Source organism: Cavia porcellus, unplaced genomic scaffold (assembly GCF_034190915.1).
Source record: "Cavia porcellus strain 051 isolate PalLab524CR breed Dunkin Hartley unplaced genomic scaffold, mCavPor4.1 scaffold_20, whole genome shotgun sequence".
NCBI lineage: Eukaryota > Metazoa > Chordata > Mammalia > Rodentia > Caviidae > Cavia > Cavia porcellus.
In genome coordinates this window covers 793844-820040 of record NW_026947503.1, presented here as the reverse complement: position 1 = coordinate 820040, position 26197 = coordinate 793844, and the positions used below count along the sequence as shown (strand labels likewise).

At 40.5% G+C, this 26197-nt stretch overlaps 1 protein-coding gene across 1 annotated transcript; it reads left to right on the top strand.

Annotated features, from left to right (window-relative positions):
* Positions 1-3675: 3675 nt before the first annotated feature.
* Positions 3676-25485, top strand: Rbfa (ribosome binding factor A). The gene is made up of 7 exons (XM_003463314.5): positions 3676-3892; positions 6542-6584; positions 7190-7366; positions 8202-8314; positions 11181-11265; positions 23808-23881; positions 24862-25485. The coding sequence occupies exons 1-7, from the start codon at positions 3729-3731 to the stop codon at positions 25247-25249; spliced, it is 1044 nt and encodes a 347-aa protein (XP_003463362.1). The 5' UTR covers positions 3676-3728; the 3' UTR covers positions 25250-25485.
* Positions 25486-26197: the final 712 nt, after the last annotated feature.

Sequence of the window (26197 nt, the reverse complement as noted above, 5' to 3'; positions counted from 1 at the left end):
ATTGGACCTCCCCCATCTCAGGCACATGAAGGCTCCTAGAATACCCACGCCTGCAACTGAGAGCAAACACAGAAGTTCTCTCTGAAAGTAGTAGCTTTCTCCACCACCAAATTTTACTAAAACACATAACAAGGTCAAATGTATACAAAATAGGGCTGTTTTCGGAACACTTTCAGGTCAGTGCAGACAAGTGGTAGCAGATCCATTCTAACTCTGGGAGGCACCATGGAAAGCCCTTCCTGAGGAGCACTGGCATGAGGAGGTTGGAGAAAAGCAAGAAAAGGCTTTTCCTATTTCTGGCTACTGATCAACACACACACAACCCCCAGAGGCAACAGATTCTATTGAGAAATTCTTAATGTGAGATGAGCTGCTGTTTCACAGCATTCTCAAGGTTCAACTTATCCTTTGAGGAAACTACCACTTATTCTTGCTGCCCATTCCTAGAAGCAAATATCCACTTCTACATCTCACCTTCTCTACCTTATGTTCTGTCAAAAGGTCCTTTCCTTTCCTTTTGGTTGTGGTGCCATTTCCACCGCTTACTTCACACTTTCCATATTTTAGGTTATCAGTTGGCTGTTTTACCAGACATCATGAACTTTTTGATAAACTGGATGGGGTAAGAAGTGTCAGGGGCCATTGTGGGTATTGTTGGCATGGGCACCATTGGCTATAAGATTGCTCAAAGGGCCAAAACATTCAAAATGAAGATTCTGTGTTATAATAGGAACTGTAGGTGAAGCGAGGAAACGACTTGAGGATAGCTTAGCAGAGCTCAGGGAACCCCTGACAGCAGTATGGCCAGTGTGTTGTCCTGTACACACATATGCTTTCCTCACTTGTTCTCTCCAAGAAGGAAAGCTGACGGTTGAGGAAGCATTGGAGTATTCTGTAACAATCCCTGGAAATGCAGCCTGACTTCTCATGATGAAAGTTTCACAAGGAAATTCACCAGAATTTCATTAGAAATTCGTATATAATACGAATTCCTTTCCATTTCCAACTTGACTTTTTTTTATCACAGGAGATGCCACTGAGTAGCAATTGGTACTTCTTCCCAGTTTCTGAAGCCTTGACTTCCAGGGATTTCCCACAACTGCAAGGGTGTATATGCTGCCCTTCCATGCCACCCTAACTTTGTCTGAGTCTCAATGTACTTGTCCATATCTTACAAGATCATCACAATCCAGGTCAAAAGCTAATTCTGCACTTTTATCCCTAAACTCGTGTCACCTGACTCAATTTGTGTTTCCCATTTCTATCAATGGCCCTCATTCATCATCCCTCTGGAATTCTCACCCCTCCCATGATCCAGCATGTCCTAATAACCCTGCTCTGAAACACTGTCACTTCACTCACCATCCTGCCTCAGACTGAGCTTGTCCTTCCCTAAGCTGCACAATACCCTATTCAGGGATGGTTCATGCCCACACTTGATCCCTCCAACTTGCTCTTTGGATCAGACAGCTTATGCTTGCAACCTTAGTAGCTCCTGTGACACCTGGAATAAATGGTTCCTGATAGCCTTTTTGAGAACCCACATGACACAGTTACCTTTGCTCCCTCGGGAAACCTAGACATCTTTGTTTCAGTCTTGCGATGTCTCACTACCTTATATGAAGACAGTATTTTTAAGTCCATGAAATGAAATCCTTTATACTCTATATTTCCTGTATTGTCAATTAAATTGAAAAATAGTATTCTAAATATTAAAACTCATATAATTACTTATCCTTCTTTACTAACTCATTAACAAGATCCCTGGTAGAGGTCAAATAAGTACCAAAAAAATAATAGTTGGTACAAATAATACTTTAAATTACTGTTCAGTGTAGTGTGATATGAAATGATCTGTGCTGTCCATCAGAGACAAAGACATAGGAAATATCACTGCACATACAGAATAGCATATGCTACATTTCAACTAAGGTTAGTGGAGTATGATTATTTTCTTGCTGAAGTTCATGTATCCCCTATGCACCAGCCCAATGGGTTTGCTGTCTGTTTGCCACTTTGCTTATCTTGACTTGCTATTTCCAGGTGGTTCCACCCCTGATGCGTGGTTTACCAGGTATATTCCTAGCAATGGCTTGCCTGACTCACAAGCTTCCTTCTACCTGGAATGCCCTCACCTGAACTCTTCTCAAGGGAGGTTAGCGCTACCCTTTTTCCCTTGGCATCTTGCTTGCTTGTGCTGTCTCTCTCCACCTCTCTCTCTCCCTCCCTCCCTTTGCCTTGTAAATGTGGTTCCTCACAGAACTCTTGTTTACTTGTCTGTCTTCTGGTGGGCAACAGCTCTAGAGACAGCTGTCTTTACATTTTCACCACTGTGCATGGTACCAAGCACAGGGCTGACAGCCAGGGCAGTTGCTCTACCAACACTCATTAAATAAACAAATCGATTTGTGGCCTTAGAGGAAATTTGGAAGTATGTCCTTATTTTTTGTAACTGATATTTGTGGTGGCATGGTAAGCTAGAAGATTCTGTAGAATATTCTCTCTAACTTTTTAAAGTACTATGTAATGGCCAGTGGAGAAACAGCAGTTTCAGCTTTCAGTGCAATAAGATAAAGACACGGATGCCAGGACCAAGTGAGCAGTGCAGGCAGGTCATTGAAGGGAAATTGAAGTGAGCTGGACATCTGTCTCCCCTTAAAATCCATCTAGCCAAAGATGTATTAGAAAAGAATTCAGACTTTTGTGTTCTGTATTTGGAAGGTGGTACTCCTAGAGTTTAGGATTTCAGTTGAATAAATAAGCTAAGTAATCAGCAGAAGTTAGGATTTAATACAAAACAAAACAAAAATAAACACGATTCTGTCTGCACGGACACTTTGATCCTTGCTTCTGTACAACCAATAGCACTCCAAAGCTTTTCCCTCCCTTCTTTACTTCTCTTTTGTCTCTTCTCCCCTTCCCTGCAGTCTGACAGTTTGTGAACCTCTGGCCTCCCCAAAAGAACATCTAGGTATCATGGGGACTAGCACAGACACTGAATGAAAGGCAAAAGAGAGAAAACTTTGGTCTTAGGGGTCTCTAGTCTGGTGATCCTGCAGATGGCGAGGGAAAGTATCCACAAATGAGCCAGCACTTTCAAGGATTCCAAGGGCTAGATGGTGCTATCTGGACTCTGGGCCCCTCCTAGATCCAGTCGGGGGGGGGGGGGCTGGTCCAGTGGGAACAGTCCCGATCTCCCCAGAGACTCATCACTGAAAGTGTTCACCGGAAGCATCCACCCACCCAAGGAAGGCAGCCTATCACAGTCTCACTCTTTGTTTTTGTGCAGCGCATATTTATGTTTTCCGCTTTTCTAAAACTGCTGTAAAATTCATTTTCGACCTGATACCTAAACACATACGAAGCACACGTTATCAGTGGGCACTGTTTACATAGAGGTACACAGAGCTCTTCTCACGTGGTTGAAACCTTCCACAACCCTGTTTTTCAGCAGTGGGTGGTACCTGTCATCGTTTTTGTAGCCTTGCGTTTTGTGGGAGCCGGGGCGGGGCATTACCGCTCTCAGCCTTGGAGGCTACGATCCAGATGGGACCGCCCTCGCCCCGCCCACGCCCGCTCCCCAGGCCAATGAGGGACCCATCAGGGTCTCAGCCCCGCCCCAACCGCCCAGCCCACATGTCATCATACTCCGCCCACACGCCATATTTGCCCCGCCCACACATCCCGTGGTGCCCCGCGGGGGCCTGTGCTCCTGCGGCCTCTGCTCCATGTGGGCCGCGGCCAGAGGGCTGTGGGCCTCCGGCGCAGGGCCGCGCGTGCTGTGGGGAAACGGCGATGGCGCGAGCCTTTTGGGTCCCTTGCGGGGCCTGCGGAGCTCCGCGGCCTCCTGTGGCAGCAAGAACTTGCTCAAGAAATTTGCCTCCAAAACCAGGTATGCGCCGGCCGATTGTGTGGGGCCAGGCCCTCCTGAGGGGCGGGCGAGTGTGCGGATCACCCACGCCCCTACGCTGAGTTGCCTTCCTTCACCCCCTCCTTCTTTTCTCTCGTACGTTTATTTTTGGTCTCCTAAAATCTCGTATTACACCAGGAAAGAGTATGGGGGAAAAAAGTGAGATGATATACTGTGTGTCTGTCTTCATTCTAGTAACTAGAAACTTTTTCTGGAGAGCAATTTCTTCAAAGGGGAAAAGAAGCAGCTTAAGGATTTTCTTTCTGTGTTAATGCCGACTTTCTGTGTGACAATTTGATGAATAAAGTTTGTCGTCAGTTTTGTAATCATAAAACTTAAGTATTTCGATTATTACACCATTTTAAATTCTATATATGGGAGATTTTTATTACTGTTGTTTTTATAAATTTTTAAAAATGTTTTTAGGTTTACAGAAAATTTGTAAAGGTACACCAAGTTCCTTGTTAGGGGCCTCTGGTTTCCTTCTATTAGTGCCTTAAATGAGCATCCCACATCTGTCAGTTAATGGACGGGTATTGAGCCGGTCATGGTGGTGCACGCCTGTAATTGCAGCACTCTTGTGGGGGAGGCTGAAGGATCACCATGAGTTCGAGGCCAGGCTGGGCTACATAGTTCAAGACCAGCCTGAGTTACAGAGCAAAGCCCTGTCAAAAAATAAAAAAAAGAGCTGATGTTGATAGATCATCATTAACTGAAGCACAATGATCTGCATTTCCTTAGTCCTTTTCCTAATGTCCTTTTCCTGCCCAGGAACCCATCCAGGAACTACATCACATTTGGTTACCTTGTCTTCTCAGGCTCCCCTAGCCTGATGATAGTGCACACTTTCCCTTTTTTTGGTGTTGATAGTTTTGAACAGTGTTGGCTGAGTATTTTGTAGGATGCCCTCTCAGAGTTTGTCTGATGCTTTCCATAACTGTATGCGAGTTATAGAGTTTTTTTTTTTTTTTTGAAGGAAGCCTGCAGAGGTAAAGCACCATTTTTATCATGTCACGGGTCTATATGGTATACAGTGTTATTACTGTTGAGGTTGCCATTGATCACCTGGTTGGGATGAATTTAGTAGGTGTGTCCGTTGTACAGTGACTGTTTTGCCATTTTATCTGTGCATGTGCCATTTGCTACGGTCTTTTGGGCTCTCTCAGTTGTGTGTGTGTGTATGTGTATAGTAGTAGTTGTAGTAGTAGTAGTATTTGGGGTTGAACTAGGGTCTTTGCAAGGAGCTACATCCCTACCCTACCCTTTTTTAATTTTTTTATTTTAGGATAGAATCTCACTAGGTCACTAAGTTACTGAAGATGGACTTGAACTTGCAGTCCCCCTGCTTCAGAGTGCAGGGATTACAGACTTCCATTGCCATGCCCAACTCATTTTTCATCCTTTCTGTAGTTTTCTCTAGGAGGAAGTCCCTACTATAGGCCCTGCTAAGGACTGGAGAGTTATATTCATCAGTTATTTAGAATTTTGTGTGGAGATGCACTTCTTCTCTCCTACTTTGTAATTCACAATATAGACTCATGGAATCCAGTATTACTCTATCTTGCTCATTTTAGGCCATTGGGAGCCCCCTCAGCTCTTCTGTCCCAGTGACATACCTCATTATGTGAGTTTTTATCTTTTTGAGTCAGGTTCTCACTATGCAGTTCAGGCTGGCCTTGGGTTCACTTTGTAGTCCAGACTGTTCTCAAACTTGCAAACAGTTCTCCTGCCTCAGCCTCCCAAGTGCTGGGATTACAGGATTAGTAGGGTTTTGCTGTGTGTTTAGCACTTTATTTTCTGGCACTGTAAGATACTTGAGATTCATCTTATATACTCCTGCCTCAATCTTATAAACAGCCATTTCTGCTGGCAGCCTGGTTATTGGAAAGCAGTGTTGTGAAACCATGGTTTGGGTGTCAGGTGTCATTACTCCTGCTATCTGTCTATTGGGTCTTCTAATCTGAAAACACAAAAAATAGATGTTTTGAGCATTCTTTGTATATACGCTCACCTATAATAAACATTTTTGTATGTGAGCATTTGTTCCAGTTTATTGTATTACCACATGAATCATTTAGCCTCTTTGCCTTGCTTACCTGTAACTCCCTCTCCAGCAGTAAAAACTATGGCTGTTCTTGTCAACTACCTATTTGTTTGGTCACAGCGCATGTGTTTAGAACTGTCAATCTGTACCTCCATGGGAAAGCTCTAGGTCAGCTAGGCATTGTGCTTGTGTGCCACTCAGGAGATAGAATTTTTGTTTGTTGTCTTTTGTTTTTGATACTGGGGTTTGACCTCAGGGCTTTCACACTGAAATACAACCCTGCCCCCCCCCCCCTTTTTTTGGTCTTTTTCCTTTTTATCGGTACCAGGGATCGAACTCACGACTGCCTGCTTGCAAGGCAGGCGCTTATGCCTCTGAGCTAAATCCCCAGCCCCCCCTGACCCCCTTTTTAATTTTTAGACAGTGTCTTGCTGAGTTTCCCATTTCTTAGGTCTCTATTAGTATGCTTTCTGTTTCAAGGTTAGCACTCTCCATATAATTGTGCTGTCATAACTTCTTACAGTAGTTTATTTAACTCCTTCTTCTTTGTCATGTGTTCCAACATACTTTTTGTTTTTTCCACATAGAAAGAAGTTTTGGTATGCAGGACCTTCCCTGGGGTCTCACTTGGTAAGCATTGAGCAGCATCAGTAGCCTTTATAGGGATAGTGGGAGCATAGTTTAAAAGTTTGCAAAACTTTTTTGCCTGACTGTCTACTTCTGTTCTGAAAGTAACTGTCTGTGTGGATGGAAATAGATGCCATTTGAACTGTGGAATTTGGCCGTTTATGAGGTGACTGGAATTCTGAAATTTTCTATAATGTCTATCAAATTCTATTACTTTAACATCTACTCAGTTTTTAGTGTGTGTATGTACTGTAGAACTTTATCTGATAAATGGTTCATTTAAAAAATTGTGTTTTTTAGAAGTACTGAACCATACATTTTAACAGGGTGAATTTTCTGGTATGTAAATTATATCTCAAAAATTAATTTTTGGAAGAAAACCAAAAGGCTAAACTGGCAGTACTTCCAGTTTTGGAGGACTGGTAGGTAAAATCTAGAAGGATCCAGCAGTCTGGCCTTGTAAGACAGACTTTACAGTTCTAAAGTGATGTTATCTATTTAGTTTTTATTTGAGTCTTCATCAGTGGTAATGGTAAGTCTATGGAATATAAATCAGTGGCAGTTATTAATGCTGCCCTTGTTTTGTGTTGCTGTTCCTCTCAATGGAGACTTACAAGCCATCCAAGTTAGAATCCCTCCTGAAGGCTACTTCAAAGAAGAGCAGGAAGGAAGACCATGTGCGCCTGAGAGCCTTAAATGGTCTCCTCTACAAAGCCCTGACAGATTTGCTGTCCACCCCAGAAGTGAGCCAGGAGGTGTACGACTTGAATGTGGAGCTCTCCAAGGTAGCGTGCGGGGCCAAAAGGGTAGAGATGGAACTTTTTCCTGACTGCCTGAGTCTTAACTCGTGGTCTGAGAATATCAGTCTTATTTGACTTCTCACTTCTGCGGCCTTGGTTTGGGGCAGCAGAGCTGGTACTGAGTCTGATCATTTAAATCCTTGGGACAGAGTTTACCTGTGCTGTGGTCCAAAGGCAACTTGTTTACCTGCATCTTGATGACCAAATATGTCATGGCTTATTGTCAGTTACCCAGGCAGTGTGAGTAAATGGTCCAAGGATGCTCTGAAATCTAGACATATCTGCTATTATTTTGGTATAAAGACAAAGAGCCTGTAATTCTAGTGTGAGGCAAGAGGATCAGACGTTTGAGCCCAGCCTGGGCAACTTAGCATGCCTCTGTCTTAAACTAAAAAGGACCTAGAATGTATCTTAGTGCAAAGTTTCTGGGTTCAATCTCAAATACTATAAAAACAAAAGAGAATTCTCTAGCCATCTCAGAGGGAATTGAGGCAAAAGGACAATAAAGACCTATTGGTTGTTTTCAGTAAGCATTTCAGCAAATGACTGTGAAGCAAGTGCTGTGGGTTTGGGCAGCGGTTATACAAGTGGTGTCAGGACCTGGAGAAAATGGGAAGATGAGTTTTATTTCTGTGGCCCTGCTTCCCAGCTGTTGGTTTTCTGCAGCAGCAGGTGGTGGAATCTGTCAGGGTGCCATGGGAACAGTGGGTTTCAGGGTAAGAGAGAGAGACTATAAATGAAGCTATAGTTTTCCATTTGAGAATGTTGTCTATGTTAAAACCCTTGTGAATTAAATAACTTGGTGGCTTGTGGGCCTCAGGTCTCTCTGACTTCAGACTTCTCAGCCTGCCGCGTATACTGGAAGACAAGTCTCTCTGCTGACCAGAATAAGCACACGGAGGCTGTTCTGCAGAGGAGTGCTGGATACATGAGGTGATGGCATTTGCTTTCTACATGAATTTGCTGCTTCTTTGTACCTCAAATTGCCTCAGATTGCTCAGATTTTACTTATAGGTAGACATTAAACTTTTCTCATTAAAGATTTTGTGTTTAAAGGAATTTGGGGGAACATTTCCTTGAATTTCAAAGCATAATTTGCATTTTCCTGCGAGATACAATTTGGTAAACTTTTCATAAAGTTTAATAGGGATTTCAAGATCCCATCAGAGGCTTTATAAGGTTAAAACTATTTTTGCCAACCAGGCATAGTGCCTGTCACTTGTAATCCCAGCTACTCAGGAGGCTGAAATGGGAGGATTATAAATTTGCGATCAGCCCTACCAACTTAGCAAGACCCTGTCTGAAAATTTAAAAAATGAGTATCTAGAATGTAGCTCAGTGATAGAGCACTTGCCTACATGCATGAGCCCTGGATTTAGTCTCCAATGTAGTAAAAATCTAAAAGAAAAAATAAATATATATATTAATTTTAAGTGGGGGAATAGCTCAGTGATGGAGAGCCACTCCGTATTACAAAAAACAAAACAGAACAAAAACACAACTCACTACTTTTGCAACAGTAGGATACCTTTCTCATTGTTGCCAAAGTTGAGACTTTATTGGTGCTATTGCCAGTGCTTATCCTGAAATATAATACTACTTTCACCTGAAAGCATCCAAAAAAATAACCAAAAAAAATTTTTTTTACTAAATCAAGACCAAGTGTGTGTTTGTAGCATTCTTTGTGGTGGGAAGCACTCAGAATCATGGCTGCTGAGGCACAAAAGCCTCTGCGGTGAGAATATTGCACAGGATGTACAGCGCACCTGCAGCCCTTGAGGTGTGAGTGTCTGACAGACATTCTCAAAAATGAGCCAAGTGAACCTGCCACGACCAGGTAATAGAATGTAAACTTTCAAGTAAGTAAGCATCAGAATTGTAGAAACTGTTATCCAACACTATATGTTCCAAATTCTTGAAGATTGTTTTGATGACATTGGTGACTCTTAACAAATAAATGTTATGTGACAAACTGGTAATATTCTGAAAATCCATATTGTTGACCCTTGATCAACAGTGAAGAAGTACAAGGTCACAAAACTGTGCATAAGTAGAAGATCAATTAATGTGTAGAGAGTGGTGTGTTTTCATGCTGTGGTATGTGATGTTTCAGTAGGTGTGAACTCAGGTTCCACACAGCGACTAACCTTTGAATTTTTTGGGTTTTGTCTGTGTGTGTGGTCAAAGAATATCCACACTTTTCTGAGAGTTACGTACATTTTTATACTGAGACCTGAACCCAGGGCCCATTCATGCAAATACTCTGCCACTGATTTACATCTTTAGTCCTTTTTATGTTTGAATTTTGAGACATGGGCTCCCTGAATTGTCCATGTTTGCCTTGAACTTACAGTCTTCTTGCCTTAGCCTCTTGATAACTGATTACAGATGTGCGTCATGCTCCCAACCTTCTCAAAGAATGCAGAGCAGTGATGAGACCCCATTATTCTCCCACCAAGCAGGTCTTAGGAAGTATGCAACCAACACTACTATTCTCGGTATACTTTTTGAATATACAGTTATTTTTCATTAAAAATCTGTGTCGACATTTAGTGGGTTTATTACTATTTAAATTGATATACCTAGATTTTTCAGTTTTAATTTCTAGCATAATAAATATCATTAGATATAGCCACACAGACAAAAACTCTTTAGGATTCTAGTAATATTTTAGTGCATTACTTGGGGATTGAACCTGAGACCAAAATTTTGAAAATAATTTATCTAGGCAGTAGTAAAGAACGTTAACTCACTTTTCTTGTCAGTCTTTAAAAACTGCAGAATTCCAGCTGACCAAGTGGTGCTCAGGCCTCCTCCCTACTTTTTTCTCCTTTGCTGTTCTTGCCTCCTCCTTTACTGTCTTGTACACTTACACCTTTTAGACAGTGCTGACAGTCAGAGGCACTTGTGGGACTATCCAAACAGAAACTCTAGCACTTTCCTGTACTATCTTGAGTGCTCTATATTATTGTCACTGACACTGACTGTAGTGATCCCTAAAGCCTCTAAAACTATCAAAGCTTTGTCAGTTTAATCTTTTACTATTTAACAAAAACAAGAAAATGAGAAATTTTCAAGAACCTTTGAAAAAGCATAATTGTTTTATGATTTTTAGGTAATCAGGACATTTGGTTGAGCTAAATGTTTCATTTCCTAGCTTTTGTGGTCATCCAAGATTAGGCATTGAGGTTTCTTCTTGCTGAGCCCCAGATCCCTGTGGGTGACTTTTAGCGGGTGTATGTGCCACATGTAGCTTTGCCTCATGTATCACATGATTGTGAATAGTGCAAAGATCCTTCCCAGTGTCTGGGGATCTGAGTGTGCAAGTTGTGCTGGAAGAACTCTGAACATGCAAACCCTGGAACACACAGAGCTGCAGGTGACACCTCATGTTCAGATGAGGTTATTTATAATGATCTCTGTTGCTTTGGAGAATTAAAAGCAGTTGCAGTTATGATGCTTTTTGTGTGCTTTTAGAACATAGCAAATAAATGAAGTAGGTTTGTGTCTTTTTTTTTATCTTCCTATTTTCTTTCTTTTTGTTTGAGATGGATCTCACTATGTTGCTTAACCTGGTTGGGCCTTGAACTCCTAGGCTCACATGATCTCCCACCTCAGCTTCTTAAGTGTTGGGATTATAGGTATAGGCCACTGCGCTCATCTCATTTTTACCAAAGTAATAGATGAACAAATCCCCCTTCTAGCCTTGGGAGATTGTCACGTATTTTGCATTCAGCACTATGCCCTGTCTGCTAAATGTCAAGGTACAATCTATGAATCACGTAGTCTCTCTTCTCAGGCACCTTTTGATGGCCCAGCAGACACTCAGAAATGTGCCACCAATAGTGTTTGTTCAAGACAGAAGAAACGCACTTCTGGCTGAGGTGAGTCTTTTAAAATAACTTTTTAAAAAAATAATACAAACATATATAGGTAAAATTTAAAACTGGTTTTTAAATGCTCAAAGGTCATGCACCTTTTAGCAAGAAATATTCTGAAGGGTACAGCTCTGTTCTCATTCAAGGCCCAAAGGTGTTTCTTCTGCTTTTAAATCTGTATGCCCATTACTGTAACTGACGGTTAAGTGAAATGGCTGTCTCTTGTGCATGCAGTCAGAGCAGCCAAAGTTGCTTTCGCACACTTGCCCTGATCATCACCTCTTCTAGCCTCTGTGATCTTTTTGTTATCTCACACCACTGAACCTGTAAGATTCAAATTCTGCCTCATGAATGTTTTTACAGCCATTTTCCTTGCTTTGCAGGTTGGTTACTTACACAGTTTAAAAACCTGTGCATACATACATGTTTTATGTGGGTAATAGTTACCTGGTAGTTATTTATTTATTTATTTTTTAATTTAAGGAGAAAAAGGGTACAAGTTATACAGAATTTCAGAAAAAATAAACAGTAGGAAATCACTAGTTAATAGATTACATATTGTTATCTTAGAAATAGTTGTTCAGGTTACAAAATTAAAGCATATAAAGTGGACTTTCAAACAGTGAGACTGGAAACAGTTTTGTTCAATGATCCAACAAAACTCAGTAATATGATTATCTATCTTATACACCTAAATATATATGCAGTTATATTCTTTAGAGCACTTTCTTTTTCTTTCTTTTGTACAATGACAATTGCACATTTTGGGTTTTATTAATCCCACAGTTCTTATTACTTTTTTTTGAAGAGAGTAAAACCAAATGTGACATAACAGCACAGAGTCAGTCAAATCAAAATGATGGACATAATAGATAGTGTAAAAACAAAATACTAGGTGATCAACAATGGTTACCATACTGCCTCTTGCTATCTTTTTTTTTTTTTTTTAAATTTTATTTAAGGAGAAAAGAAAAAAAAAGCAGGGAAAGGGTACAAGTTATACAGATTTACAGAAAAAAAATGAACAGTAGGAAATCACTAGTTAATGGATTACATATTGTCATCTTAGAAATAATTGTTCAAGTCACAAAATTGAAGCTTGTAAAGTGGACATTCCATCAACGATACTGCAAACAGTTCTGTTCATTGATCCAATAAAACTCTGTGATATCATTTTCTATCTTATACACTTAAATATACATGCAGTTATATAGTTTGGAGCACTTTCTTTTCCTCTCTTTTGTACCAGGACTGTTACACATTTTGGGTTTCATTGCTCCCACGGTTCTTATTACTTTTTTGGAAGAGAGTAAAACCAAATGTGACATAACAGAACAGAATCGGTCAAGTCAAAAGGGTGGACATAATAGATAATGTAAAAACATAATACAAGGTGATCAACAATGGTTATCATAATGCCTCCCGCTATCTCTAATAGAATTGCCTATATCGTTAGTTATGATACAATTGAACAAAACAGTAAAGAATAAAACCGACAAAACCAAAACATTGGAGACATTGTAGGTCTTCAAAAGTAGATAAAAGTCAACAAGAATGGGCGTCATAATGAATCTCATTATCTTCACAGCTGATGCCTAAACTTTCGAACCTGATACTATCCAGCAAAACAGAATAGGGGAACATCAGTTAAAAACCAGATGGTGAGAGTAATACAGGGCTTTAAATCAAGGTAATGAAAAGTCAAAGTGGGTTACTATAATATATCCTGCTATTTTTTTCCTTTGATTAAAAGGATAAAGATGAAAAAGTAAATAATGGAGTAGAGATTGAGATAAAAGAGGGCATAACAACGAAACAGCGCAGATCAAAACATAACCATTTAAGCAGAATAGTGTTTCACCACCAGATAATCCTAACCTAAAAGTAGTTACCATATTGTCTCTTTCTTTGAAATCCTTGAGTACAACTTCGTATACTGTAGCACTAAGTATATCAAAACAATGTAAAACCATTCAAGAGAATGACAGCATTACAGAGTATTTAGAATCAACTAACAGAAAATGAACAATGGTTTCTGTATAATCTCCTTGTCTTTAAAAGGTTTTTGCTTATACTATCATACATAATAAAATCCAATAAGATACAGCCTATTTAGACCATTGGAGACAGAAGGACAAAAGCTAGATGAGACTTCAAAACAAGATGATACTAAATCAGTATTACCTATTAAGATGTCATTTTCTCCAAAATAGCTGTTCCTATCATCCAATCTTCTCTGCCTCATTTCTGTTGAGCTCTTTTTCTGTCAGTAGCTGTCAGTTTGTCTTCTTCATTTTGTTCTCTGCTCCATTCGTTGTGGCCTCTCTGCCATTATTTCTGGATTCTTTGTATTTTTCTTTTTTTAGAATATCCTGCAATACTCTCTGTAGAGTTGAATTGGTGGTTGCAAATTCCCCCAGTTCCTCTTTATCCTGGAAGCACCTTGTTTTTCCATCAATTTCCAGGGACAGTTGTGCAGGATATCTCAATCTTGGCTGGAGATTATTATCTTTCAAAGCTTGAATTATTTCCCCCCACGCTCTTCGTGATTTGATGGTTTGTGCAGAGAAATCTGCTATAATTCTGATGGGTGTTCCCTTGTAAGTGGTCTGTTTCTTGTCTCTGGCAGCTTTTAATATTCTGTTCTTGTATTGAATTTCTGGAATTTTTATTATTATATGCCTGGGTGTTGCTCTGTTTGGGTTGTAGGTAGCTGTCCTGTATGCCTCATACATCTGAGTATCTTTACCTTTTGCTAAATTAGGAAAATTCTCCTGGATTATTTCTGTGAGTAGCTTTTGTAGTTCACTTGTTTGTGTCCCTACTTCTTCTTTTATGTTCTTAATCCTTAAGTTATGGATCCTCTTATCATCTTCTTGTCTTTGTATTATTGCTGTTTGTTTCTTTGTTATTTTTAAGAAGTTTTTCATTTCATTCTCCCATATTACAAGTCTGCCCTCCAGTTCAGATAGTCTGTCCTTAGTTTCTTTCAAGCTGTTATGCCAGTCTTCGATAGACTTCTTAGTATCTTGGTAGTCCCTTTGAACCTGCTTCACGTATTCTATGCTTTCTCTGTTTTCTCCATCAAACAATTCTCCCCTTTTTTTCTGTTCTTCCATTCCACCACCTGTTTTTTCTTGGGTGGTACTTAGCATTTCTCTCACTATTCTGCATACTTGTAGCTTCAGGTCGTTGATAACTTCATTCCTGAATTGGTCTATGAGGCTCTCTATATGGCGCCTTATGTGTATTGGTGCGGTGTCTGCTATTGCCTGATTCTCAGAATTGGGGGCCGAGGAGCCTTTCTTGTTGCTGCCTCTTCCCATGCTGCCTCTTCTTCTCTGTTCCTTATATATGCAAGCTTATATAGGAGGCCCAGCTTCTCTCCCAGTCAGCCACAGCCTGATCGAATTGCGCCAGTTAGGTGTTCCTGCTCACCGCTGTGCACCAGGGAGTTACGGACCAGGCAGCCTACGCATCTCCCCTCCCGGCCACCGTCAGGCTCTGGGATCTGGGTTGGGACAGCCTATCAGGTCCACCGGCAGCGTCACGCAGGCCAGGCACTTTTCACCAATCCCGCCCGAGAGGGGGATGTGTGGCTGGAGTCACCACCGCGCCCTGCTCCCGCAGGACTGCTCGGGTCCAGAAAGTCCTCTGCTGGAGTCATACTGTGGTAGAGTGTCAGTTTCTCTCATTCACCTCACCACAAGTCAGTGCACGCCTCACTGCCGTTCGCAGATTGCTGTTCTCAGAGCTTTTGCGCGTCTCTCTCCTTGCCGAGCCACTGTAGAGGCAGCCAGCCGCCGCGCGGCGGGAAACCCAAATCGCGGCTTACAATGGCGCGGGGTCCAGCCACCACCCCGAGGCTTTTCTGTTCCTGTTTTAGTGCCAGGACTGCATTCCAAGTTGGTTTCTCTCAGCCCAGTTTGTTCCTGAGTCAGCAGAGCATATCTCCACCTGCTTATGTCTCCTTAGTCCGCACCATTCCTGGCTTCTGAGCCAAGTCTTTCAGAGAGCCTCCGGTAGTTGCTGTTGTCTGTCCGCCATGTTCTCCCAGAAGTCCGCCTCTTGCTATCTTAAAAAGAATTGCCTATATCATCAGTTATAATAAAATTGAACAAAATAGTAAAGAATAAAACCAAAACATTGGAGACATTACAGGACTTTAAAAGAAGATAATAGTTAACCGGAATGAGCATCATAATGAATCTTATTGTCTTCACAGTTGTTGCCTATACTTTCGAACTTGGTACTATCAAACAAAGCAGAATAGAGGAAAATCAGTCAAAGCAAGATGGTGAGGGCTATACAGGGTTTCAGATCAAGTTAATAGGAAATCAAAGTGGGTTACTATCCTGCTATTTTTTATTTTCCCCTTAATTGAAAAGATAAAAATAAAAAGTAAATAATTTAAAAAAGGAGATTGCGATAAAAGAGGGCATAATAACAAAACAGCGCAGGTCAAAGCATAACCATTTAAGCAAAATAGTGTTTCACCACAAGATATCCTGACATAAAAGTAGTTACCATAGTGTCTCTTTCCTTGAAATCTTTGAGTATAACTTCGTATACTGTAGCACCAAACATATCAAGACAATGTAAAACCATTCAAGAGAATGACAGTATTACAAGATATTTAGAACCAACTATCAGAAAATGAACAATGGTTTCTGTATAATCTCCTTGTTTATAAAAGTTTTTGCTTATATTATCACATATAATAAAATCCAATAAGATAGAACCTGTTAAGATCGATGGAGACAGAAGAATAAAAGCTTGATGGTACTTAAAGCAAGATGATACGAAATCAGCACTAGCTATTATGACGTCTTGTTTTCTCCAAAATAACTGTTCCTACCATCCAATATTCTCTGCCTCATTTCTGTTGAGCTCTTTTTCTGTCATTTGTTGTCAGTTTGTCTTCTTCATTTTGCTTTCTGCTCCATACATTGTGGCCTCTCTGCCACTGTTTCTGAAGTCTTGGTATTTTTAAAAATATCCTGCAGTATTCTCTGTAGAGTTGAATTGGAGGTTGCAAATTCCCCTAGTTCCTCTTTATCCTGGAAGCACCTTGTTTTTCCATCAATTTCCAGGGATAGTTGTGCAGGATATATCAATCTTGGCTGGAGGTTATTATCTTTCAAAGCTTGAATTATTTCCCCCACAACGCTCTTTGTGATTTGATGGTTTGTGCCGAGAAGTCTGCTGGAATTCTAATGGGTGTTCCCTTGTAAGTGATCTGTTTCTTGTCTCTGATGGCTTTTGGTATTCTGTTTTTATTGGATTTCTGGAATTTTGATTATTATATGCCTGGATGTAGCTCTGTTTGGGTTGTAGGTGGTTGGGGTCCTGTATGCCTCATACATCTGAGTATCTTTACCTTTTGCTAAATTAGGGAAATTCTCTTGGATTATTTCTGTGAATAGCTTTTGTAGTCCATTTGTTTGTGTCCCTACTTCTTCTTTTATGTTCTTAATTCTTAAGTTATAGATCCTCTTATCATCTTCTAGCCTTTGTATTATTGCTGTTTGTTTTCTTGTTATTTTTAAGAAGTTTTTCATTTCATGCTCCCAAATTACAAATCTGCCCTCCAATTCAGATAATCTATCCTTAGTTTCTTTCAAACTGTTATGCCAGCTTTCGATGGAGTTTTTAGTTACCTGATAATCTCTTTGAACCTGCTTCACGTATTCTCTGTTTTCTCCATCAAACAATTCTCCCTTTTTTTCTGTTCTTCCATTCGACCATCTGTTTTTTCTTGGGTGGTACTTAGCATTTCTCTAACTATTCTACTTATATCTTGCTTTATTTCATTAAATACTTCATTTTTAAACTTGTCTATGAGGTTCTGGAGATATTGCTTAATGTCTATTGGTGCCGTGTCTGATTTTGCATGTTTTCTGTCTTCCTTTGCATTTCCCTTTTCTAGATCAGTGTTCTCAGGATTAGGGACTTAGGAACCTTTGTTGTTGCTTCCTCTTCCCATACTTTTTGTTCCTTCCATACAAGCAAATGTAGGAGGCCCAATTTTTTTCTCTTTTTTGGTTACAGTTTGTTTGAATTGTGCCGGCTAGGTGTTCCCACCCACTGCAGTGTACTAGGGAGACACAGACCTGGGCAGCCTCTGCTGGGCCTGCCCCTCCAGGTCAGCCTACCGAAGACTTCACTGCTAGGGTGCACCTCGAGGTGCTGGGACCTGGTTTGGGCTAGCCTACTCGGTCTTAGCGGCGTCACGCAGGCCAGGCACTCCCCACCAATCCCGCTTGAGAGGGGAATATGCGAATAAAGTTACTGCAGCATCCTGTTCCAGCAAGTCTGCCCAGTGCCAGTATGTCCTTTGCTGGAGCCTTTATGAAAGGGTCCCCGTCTGTTCACTCACCGCAAGTCGATGTAGGGCTCCCTGCTCGTCCTGCTCTCAACTCCGTTCACAGATTCCTGCTCTCAGAGCTTTCGCGCGTCTCTCTCCCTGCCCAGTAGATTTGGACGCAGCAGCAGCAACAGGAAATTCAAATCGCGGCTTTCAGTGGTGCTGGTTCTAGCTTCCGCGCTGAGATTTTATCTGTTCCTGTTATAGCACCAGGATTGGATTTCCAGTTGGTTTCTCTTAGCTTAGTTCATTCCTGGGTTGGCAGGGTTTATCTCCCCTTGCTTAGGACTCCTCGTACCGCACCATTCCTGGATTTTAAGCGGGGTATCTCAGAGAACCTCTGTAGCTGCTGCTATCTATCTGCCATGTTCTTCCAGAAGTCTACCTGGTAGTTATTAAAGTATATTGTGCCTGAAAAACATTAACAAAAATCAGGGTTTACAGTGTTATAGTTAACTATTATTCACTAGAGGACCAGATAAGATTTAGCTATATAGAAGAAAAATAAATAATTTGACATGTGTATTTTTTGTTGGTCATTTTTCAAGTAACACTGAAAACATAGTAGTAACCTTGACAATGAGGGATTTCTCCAGCTAGAAAAAGGAGTATTGCTGCTGTTCCCTGCAAGACACTAGTGCAGTGTGGTTTGTGCTAAGTTGAACAGCCCCATACTGAACTCTCCACATATAGCTCCTATTGTTGCTAGAGGGAAGTACCACAGTCACTGTGACCCCCTTCCAGAATAGTCCCTGAGTAGGAAAGGCACATGCTATGCCTGAAGCAGGTTGGTGTTGCCAGGGGAAGTTGAAATGTGGGTCCCTGTAGGGATAGGACATCCCTGGGGCAGCTGGAATGGCTGGTGCAGGTTTCAGCTGTTTGCAGGGTCGGAAGGCTGTGCCTAGTATGCAGCCATGCTTTATGCTCCAGCATGTGCCCATGGGTGCTCTGCTGAGAAGTCCAGAATTCTGATTCCACTTTCTTTGCTTTTGTTGCCCAGGATTGGTTTGGATATTTTAGGTCTCCTCTGATTCCATATGAGTTTTAGGATTGGTTTCTCATTTTGTGAGGAATGCTGTTGGTATTTTGATTGAGATTGTGTTAAATCTGTATATCAATTTTGGAAGTATGACCATTTTGACTATTTGTTTTGCCTATCCAGGGACAGAAAATGTCTTTTCATTTCTTGATGTCCTCTTTCTTTTTCTTTCTCTTCTTTTTAACTATTTTTATGTCTCTTTTTTTTTCTCTTTTAATTTTTTTATTTTTAAAAAGCAAAACAGAAAAAAGGGTAGAAATACTGAATTTAAAAAAAGTAAAACAGTAAGAAGTCAACACTAGTTAATATATTACACATTGTTATCTTAGAAGTAGTAGTTCAAGTTACAGAATCAAAGCATAAAAAGACCAATCAAACAATGACAGCACAAACTGTTCTTATGGATGAACTAACGGAGAATTAGTAATATGGTTATCTATGTAATGTATGTAACTTACACATACAGGTATGTGTGTATGCTTACAAGTTGTTCTTTCTTTTTGGGCACTTTCCCTCTCATTATTACAATATTATCTGTTGTACATTTTGAATCTTGTTACTCTTTCACTTTTTATTATTACTTATTTTTTATACTAGAGAGACAATATGATATTTACAAACGTGAGTCTGATTTATTTCACTTACGAGTGTAGTCTCAAGTTGCTTCCATTTACCTATAAAAGCCTCAAGATCATCCTTTAAAGCTGAGTAATATTCCATTGTATAAAAATACTACATCTTTTTCATCCATTCTGTGGTTGATGGGCATTTTGGTTGTTTTCAAGATTTAGCTAATACAAACTGCTGCTATAAATATGGGTACACATATATTGCTGTAACATGACCTATGTAATTTTTTTGGGAAAATACCCAAGGGGGGAATAGCTGGATTGAATCGGACTTCCTATCCTAATTTTTTGAGGGTATGGACAGATTTCTAGGAATGTATGAATTATCAAAGCTGACTCAAGAAAATATAACAATTTTGAATAACCCAATACTGAAATTGAAATTGGGGAAGGGTTGATTATTTAAACCTGGAACTCAGAACAACTAAATTACTGAAATTGAAAACGTGATTATAAAACTTACCAACAAAGAAAAGCCCAAGTTCTGATGGATTCACGGTTGAATTCTATAAGAAATTTAGAGAAGATTTAACGCCAATACTCTTCAGACTCTGCAATGAAATTGAAAGGAAAACAATCCTCCCTAAGTTATTCCTGGAGGCAGGTATTACTCTATTACCAAAACCAGAGCAAGACCCAACCAAAAAGAACTATAGGCCAATGTCATTAATGAACATTGATGCGAAGATTCTTGATGTCCTTTTTTAGAATGTTAAAATTTTTGTTTTAGAGGCTTTTTACTTCCTTGATTAGGTCAATCCCCAATTATTTAATTTTTCTTGATGCTATTGTGAAAGGTATTATTTCCTTGTTTCTTTCTTGGTGAATTATTGGTGTATAGGAATGCTTTTAATTTTTGTGTGTATTTTGAATTATCAGTTTTGGAGTATAGCAATTCTTAGTTTGTCTCCATCTGGCCTTCTGATCTTTGGGTTTATGATGTGCCATCTCTATTCTAGAGATCCCTCCTTTTATTCTGGGTTGTGGCAGTGTCTTTATTTATATTGGTGAATAGAGAAGGCCATCAGACCTCAGATCTGTGTTGGATGTAGGCATCAAGGTAATGATTTAAATACTTAATGCTGGCAGGCACTTTGAGACCCAGCTGTTTCTAAGAGCAGCTCAGCTGGGCCTGGCTTCTCACTATGTTGGAGCAAGGGACCCTTGTCCTTCTTGGCCTGAGTTTAGAATTCTCAGGATATCTCTTTCTAGCTCAGTCCCTATCCATGGCTGTATCCCATGTATGTCTCTTATTCAGTCACTGTGGGAAGGTAATATTGGGAGCCCTGAAGTCAAGTGGTTTTTTTTAGTTGTTCTGAGTTTGAGATTTAAATAATCAACCCTTCCCCAAGTTGGGTGTAATGAAGTATACTATAGTGACATAGCAGGTACCTATACTTGAGTCCCTCTCTTGCTGTTGTCTGCCCTGTGGAAAGAGTCCCCATGGAGCAAAATCCTACATTTTTATAGTTTGCAACAACCATGGACTCTGCTGCCATTTCTCCCTGGATTTCCCATTCCTGGGCACTTACTTTGCTTCTGGGGAGCCAGTTCCCTTCCTGTGATTTTCAAGAGTTGGAGAGAGAGTCCATATTGTTTCCATGAATATGTTATTTCATTCAACTGGTATTTAAATGGTTCTTCATCGATCTTTCTGAAGTTCCAAAGTTTTACACATCAAAGAAAATGTAGTGCAAATCATCAAGAAGATTATACATCATGACCACGTAGGATTCATTCCAGGAATGCAGGGATGGTTTAACATATGCAAATCAATGAATGTAATATACCACAACAACACAGCCAAAAACAAAAACCACATGGTCATTTCAGTAGATGCAGAAAAAGCTTTTGATAAAGTCTAACACATGTTCATGATAAAAACCCTTCAGAAACTCGGAATACATGGTGTGTACATCAATCTTATAAAGGCCATCTATGACAAACCAACAGCCAACATTATTCTAAATAGACAAAAACTGAAAGCTTTCACTTTAAAATCAGAAGCAAGACAAGGATGTCCACTATCACCACTCCTATTCAATATAGTGCTGGAAACACTAACCAGGGCAATCAGATAAGAGAGAGAGAAATAAAAGGAATAAAGATAGGCAAGGAAGAAGTTAAACTATCACTATTTCCAGATGACATGATACTCTATGTAGAAGACCTAAAAAACTCCATTAACAGACTACTAGAAGTAATAAACAAATTCAGCAGTGTAGCTAGATACAAAATCAATGCTGAAAAATCAGTAGCATTCCTGTACACACACACACAAAAAAAAACTCACTGAGAGAAAATATGGAAATATCGCCCTTCACAATGGCATCTAAAACAATGAAATACTTGGGAGCTGGGGATTTAGCTCAGCGGCATAAGCGCCTGCCTTGCAAGCAGGCAGTCGTGAATTTGATCCCTGGTACCGATAAAAAAGAAAAAGACAAAAAAAAAAAAAAAAGAAATACTTAGGAATCAGCCTAAGAATGTAAAAGACCTATAAGCTGAAAATTATACTAGTCTAAAAAAGGAGATTGAAGAGGATATTAGAAAATGGAAGGATATTCCTTCCTCTTGGGGCTAGGAAGAACCAACATTGTGAAAATGACCATATTCCCAAAACTGTTACACAGATTTAACACAATCCCAATCAAAATACCATTAACATACCTCACAGATCTAGAGAAAACACTCCTAAAATTCATTTGGAAACAGAAGAAACCTAGAATAGCAAAGGCAATTCTGGGCAACAAAGGCAAGGCAAGAGGCATCTCAATTACTGACTTGAAACTGTACTACAAAGCCACAGTGATAAAATCAGCATGGTACTGGCAAAGTAATAGACCTGAGACTCAATGGAACAGATGAGAAGATGCAACCACTGTTACAAAGATGCTCAGCCACCTGATACTTGGCAAAGGGGCTAAACATGTTCACTGGAAGAAGGATAGCCTCTTTAATAAATGGTGTTGGAAAAATTGGCTCTCCACATGCCAAAGACTAAAACTAGATCCATGCCTATCACCATGCACAAAACTAAAGTCTAAATGGATCAAAGACCTAAATATTAAAGCAGAAACACTAAATCTACTGGAAGACAAGGTAGATAGAAGTCTTAGAGACCTAGGGGTAGGCAGAGAATTCACAAACAAAATGCAAACTGCCCAGGAAACACTTCAAAGAATCAATACCTGGGATCTCATTTTCGAAAAGCTTCTGAACTTCAAAAGAAATCACCAGTAAAGTGAAAAGAAAACCCACAGAATGGGAAAGAATTTTAGCCAGCAACCCCTCTGACAAAGGACTTATATCCAGAACATATAAAGAATTGAAAAACATCAAGCCCCCAAAATTCAAAGACCATCTCCAAAAAAGGGCATCTGAGATGAACACACCTTTCTCAGATGAAGATATACAAATGGCAAATAAATACATGAAGAAATGTTACCATCATTGGTCATTCAAGAAATGCAAATTCAAACAGCAGTGAGATTCCATCTCACTGTGGAAAGAATAGCTGCCATCAAGAAATCAACTGATAACAAATGTTGGCGAGGCTATGCGGGAAAAAGGAACATTGCTCCACTGTTGGTGGGAGTGCAGACTGGTGCAGCCATTATGGAAATCAGTATGGAGAATTCTCAGACTAGGATTGGAAGTTCCATTCAATCCAGCTATTCCCCTCCTGGGTATTTCCCCAGAAAAACTGGAACGGTCATACAGTGATATATGTGCACCCATGTTCATAGCAGCACAATTTGTAATAGCTAAATCTTGGAAACAACCAAGATGCCCATCAACCACAGAGTGAATAAAAATGATGTGATATTTTTATACAATGGAATATTACTCAGCTATAAAAAGAATGATCTTGAGGCCTTCATAGACAAATGTAGACAACTTGAGGCTATCCCCATTAGTGAAATAAATAATCATATTTATAAATACCACATTGTGTCTTTAGTGTACAAAGTAATAAGAAATATAAGAGTAATGAAACCCAAAATGTGTAATTGGTATTGTAAAAAAGAGAGGAAAAGAAAATACTCTAAAGGATATAACTGCATGTATGTTTAAGTGTGTAGGATTGATAACCATATTACTAAGTTTTTGTTGAGTAGTTGAACAGAATTGTTTGCAGTCTTGCTGTTTAAATGTCCACTTTGTATGCTTTACTTTTGTAACTTGAACAAGTATTTATAAGAGGATAACATGTAATTTATCAACGTATGATTTCTTACTTTTTAAAAAATTATGTATTTCTACCCTTTTTCTGTTTTTTTTTTTTTTTCCTTTAAAAAAAAAGAAAATGCAGCAAGTTAAAGTGATAGTAAAATGTTTAAAAGCTCAAGCTATAGAGCAGGTCCTAGTGTGGCGGAAGACTCCATGGAGAGAATTAGGTGAAGTCCATCCTAGGAAGCCAGCAGTTGGGTTATATTCCAGAATGTGACACTGAGTACTGGGAGTGGGAGGCATAGCCTACCTACGTCTCTCCCCTGTGCTTCCTTTTCAGGTTGATCAGTTGCTGGCAGTAGCTGACTTTGGGCCCATGGATGAAACAGACAACTTGGCACAAGATCATTTCAGGTATGGATGTGTGTTCTCATTCCCTAGGGTAGATTCTTACGCATAGAATTGCTATTTTTCGCAGCAACTAAAGGGGCCCATGTCCTGACTAGCTGTGTGGCGCCCTTGGTATTTGCTCTGAGGTCAGCAGGTATCCACATGTACTGGCTCATGTGTTCAAAGCTACGACTCAGTTAGCAAGGAAGAGAGTCTCACCTCCACTTCATTTGCTCAGTACATTTTCACTGTTTGTTGTATTCAAGGCCTACTCCAGGTCTTAGATGTAGTTGTAAGCATCAGTGAGTAGTCCCTGGTACAGAGCATGTGTTGTGCTAGCGGAGGCTGATTGTCAGAGATGACTGCTTTGTAATTAGGAAAAAAGTACAGAAAAGAAGTGTTCAAATGACTGGTGGGGGTGCAGGAAGGCTTGAGGAAGATAAAACGGGGGGTGTGAGTCTCAAGAACGGGGTGTGAGTTCTTGTGGGGGGTCACTATTCCAAGCATGGGACAGCAAGGGCACAAACTTCATCCATATCTTTGGGCACCTGGATCCCTGAATTCCTATGGCCCAGAAATAAGTTTGCAGTTTAGCCAATCTACAGATGCCAGAGCAAAGACCCCACACTATAGCAAGCCTGGCACATGCTGGACTCATAGTGGGCAGCATTGGAGAGAAAAGTCAGGGAGTCAAACCAGGAGCATGGGGACTTTTGACAGCTGATTATTCAAGGGTCAGAGGATGACATAACTGTGCTGTTTTGCTTCCAAGAAAACTGGTCTGTGGTGCATCAGTATCCTAAATGATAGCATTCATAGACCCACCTATATTTCCTTTTCACTGCCTGATGCACTGGCCATAATCATGTCTATAGTCACTTCAGATACATAGATGTTGAGGAGGAAGTATATATCTGTGCAGAGATGTAGGGTGTGCCCTGTGGTGGTCTTTCATACTGGTTTGGGGCTTGGCTTGTGCTCTGAAGGTTCTTTTTTTCTGCCAGGGACCCTGATGCCCTGTCACCACATGACCCCCCAGGACCTGCTGCACATGGTTATCTCTGTGGGATTGATCACAATGCACTCAACAAACAAATAATGGAATACAAACGGAAGAAGGAAAAAGGACTCCAGGACACGAGGGTGGTATCACCTGGGCAAGTGCAAATGGCTAAGGTGCCACAGTGGGTGAGGAGGAGAAGGAAAGCCTTGTCCCAGGCAGACCAGGACACCTCCCCCAGGAGTTTCCTCTTGGGTGAGGACAGTGAGGATAAGGATGAGGACAGTATCCTGGAGTGTGGATGCCAATCCCAGAACACAGAGGAGTGGGAGGCAGAACCTGGAGGTAGGGGGACACAGCAGGACCCCCATGGCAGAACAGAGCAAGGATAGGCATGAAGCTTCAAGCAGTCTGTCCAGGCCTGCGGAAGAAGAGTGAGCATTTGTATGAGGTGTGTCATGTGTACTGCAGAGATAAGTGATTGAAGCTCTTAGTGGTATCATGGATGCTTTTGCTATTCAACTGTCAGTAGTTTTACATGTATCTAAACATGATTTTCCATACAGAAGTCACTTTTGTTCTTTCCTGAACACACTGTAATAAAAAATAAAGTAAAATACCTCTCCCATTGGTGAGATCCTCAAATGTGAAGACAGTAAAGCTGTATCCCTGGGACTCTAGCCCAGGCACTGCCATGCACAGAGTCAGGCTGCAGCGGTGGAGGGCAGGTATGGAAGCTGCAGGTGCTTCATGCTTATACATCTTCCCAAGGTCGGCTTCCTCAGTACTGTTGTGGGCCGTTTCCACCTTCCAGTTTAGATGTAATTGAACAAAGGTACATGTAGGATAGAGGACTCCTAGGCAATGCTGGCTATGCCTCAGCACTGATCACCTAAAATACTGACAGACTTTCCTCTTGATGCCTTTGTCCAGCTGGCTTTTTTAGGACCCGTCCAACAGGCAGGTCTTTGCCTTCTGGGGAATGTGTGACTTTTGAACATAGGCTGTGAACAGCTTTTCATTTTATCATTTATATCAGAAGAAAAAACATGTACTCTGTCTTGTAAATTGTCTTTTGATTTATTTTAAACAGAAAAATTATCAACAAAAGGCAGATGGATGTGTTAAAAATGTGGCCCTTAGACTATCGAACAACATTGGCTTGCTCAACCTGTGCATTAGGTCAGATTATTCTATGGGTATCTTTAAATGACTGAAAGTACCATAATCACAACCAGTGACAACCAGCAGCTACCAGTAACAACTAGTGATAACTACAAACTACTAACAATAACCAGTGATATATAGCAACTACCAGTACCTACCAGTGACAGTAACTG

Excerpts from the sequence above, each read along its gene's own strand:
- Rbfa (XM_003463314.5), top strand. The coding sequence starts at position 3,729 with ATGTGGGCCGCGGCCAGAGGGCTGTGGGCCTCCGGCGCAGGGCCGCGC. Across the intron at positions 3,893-6,541 it reads AAATTTGCCTCCAAAACCAG|AAAGAAGTTTTGGTATGCAG; the intron begins GTATGCGCCGGC and ends TTTTCCACATAG. Across the intron at positions 23,882-24,861 it reads TTGGCACAAGATCATTTCAG|GGACCCTGATGCCCTGTCAC; the intron begins GTATGGATGTGT and ends TTTTTCTGCCAG.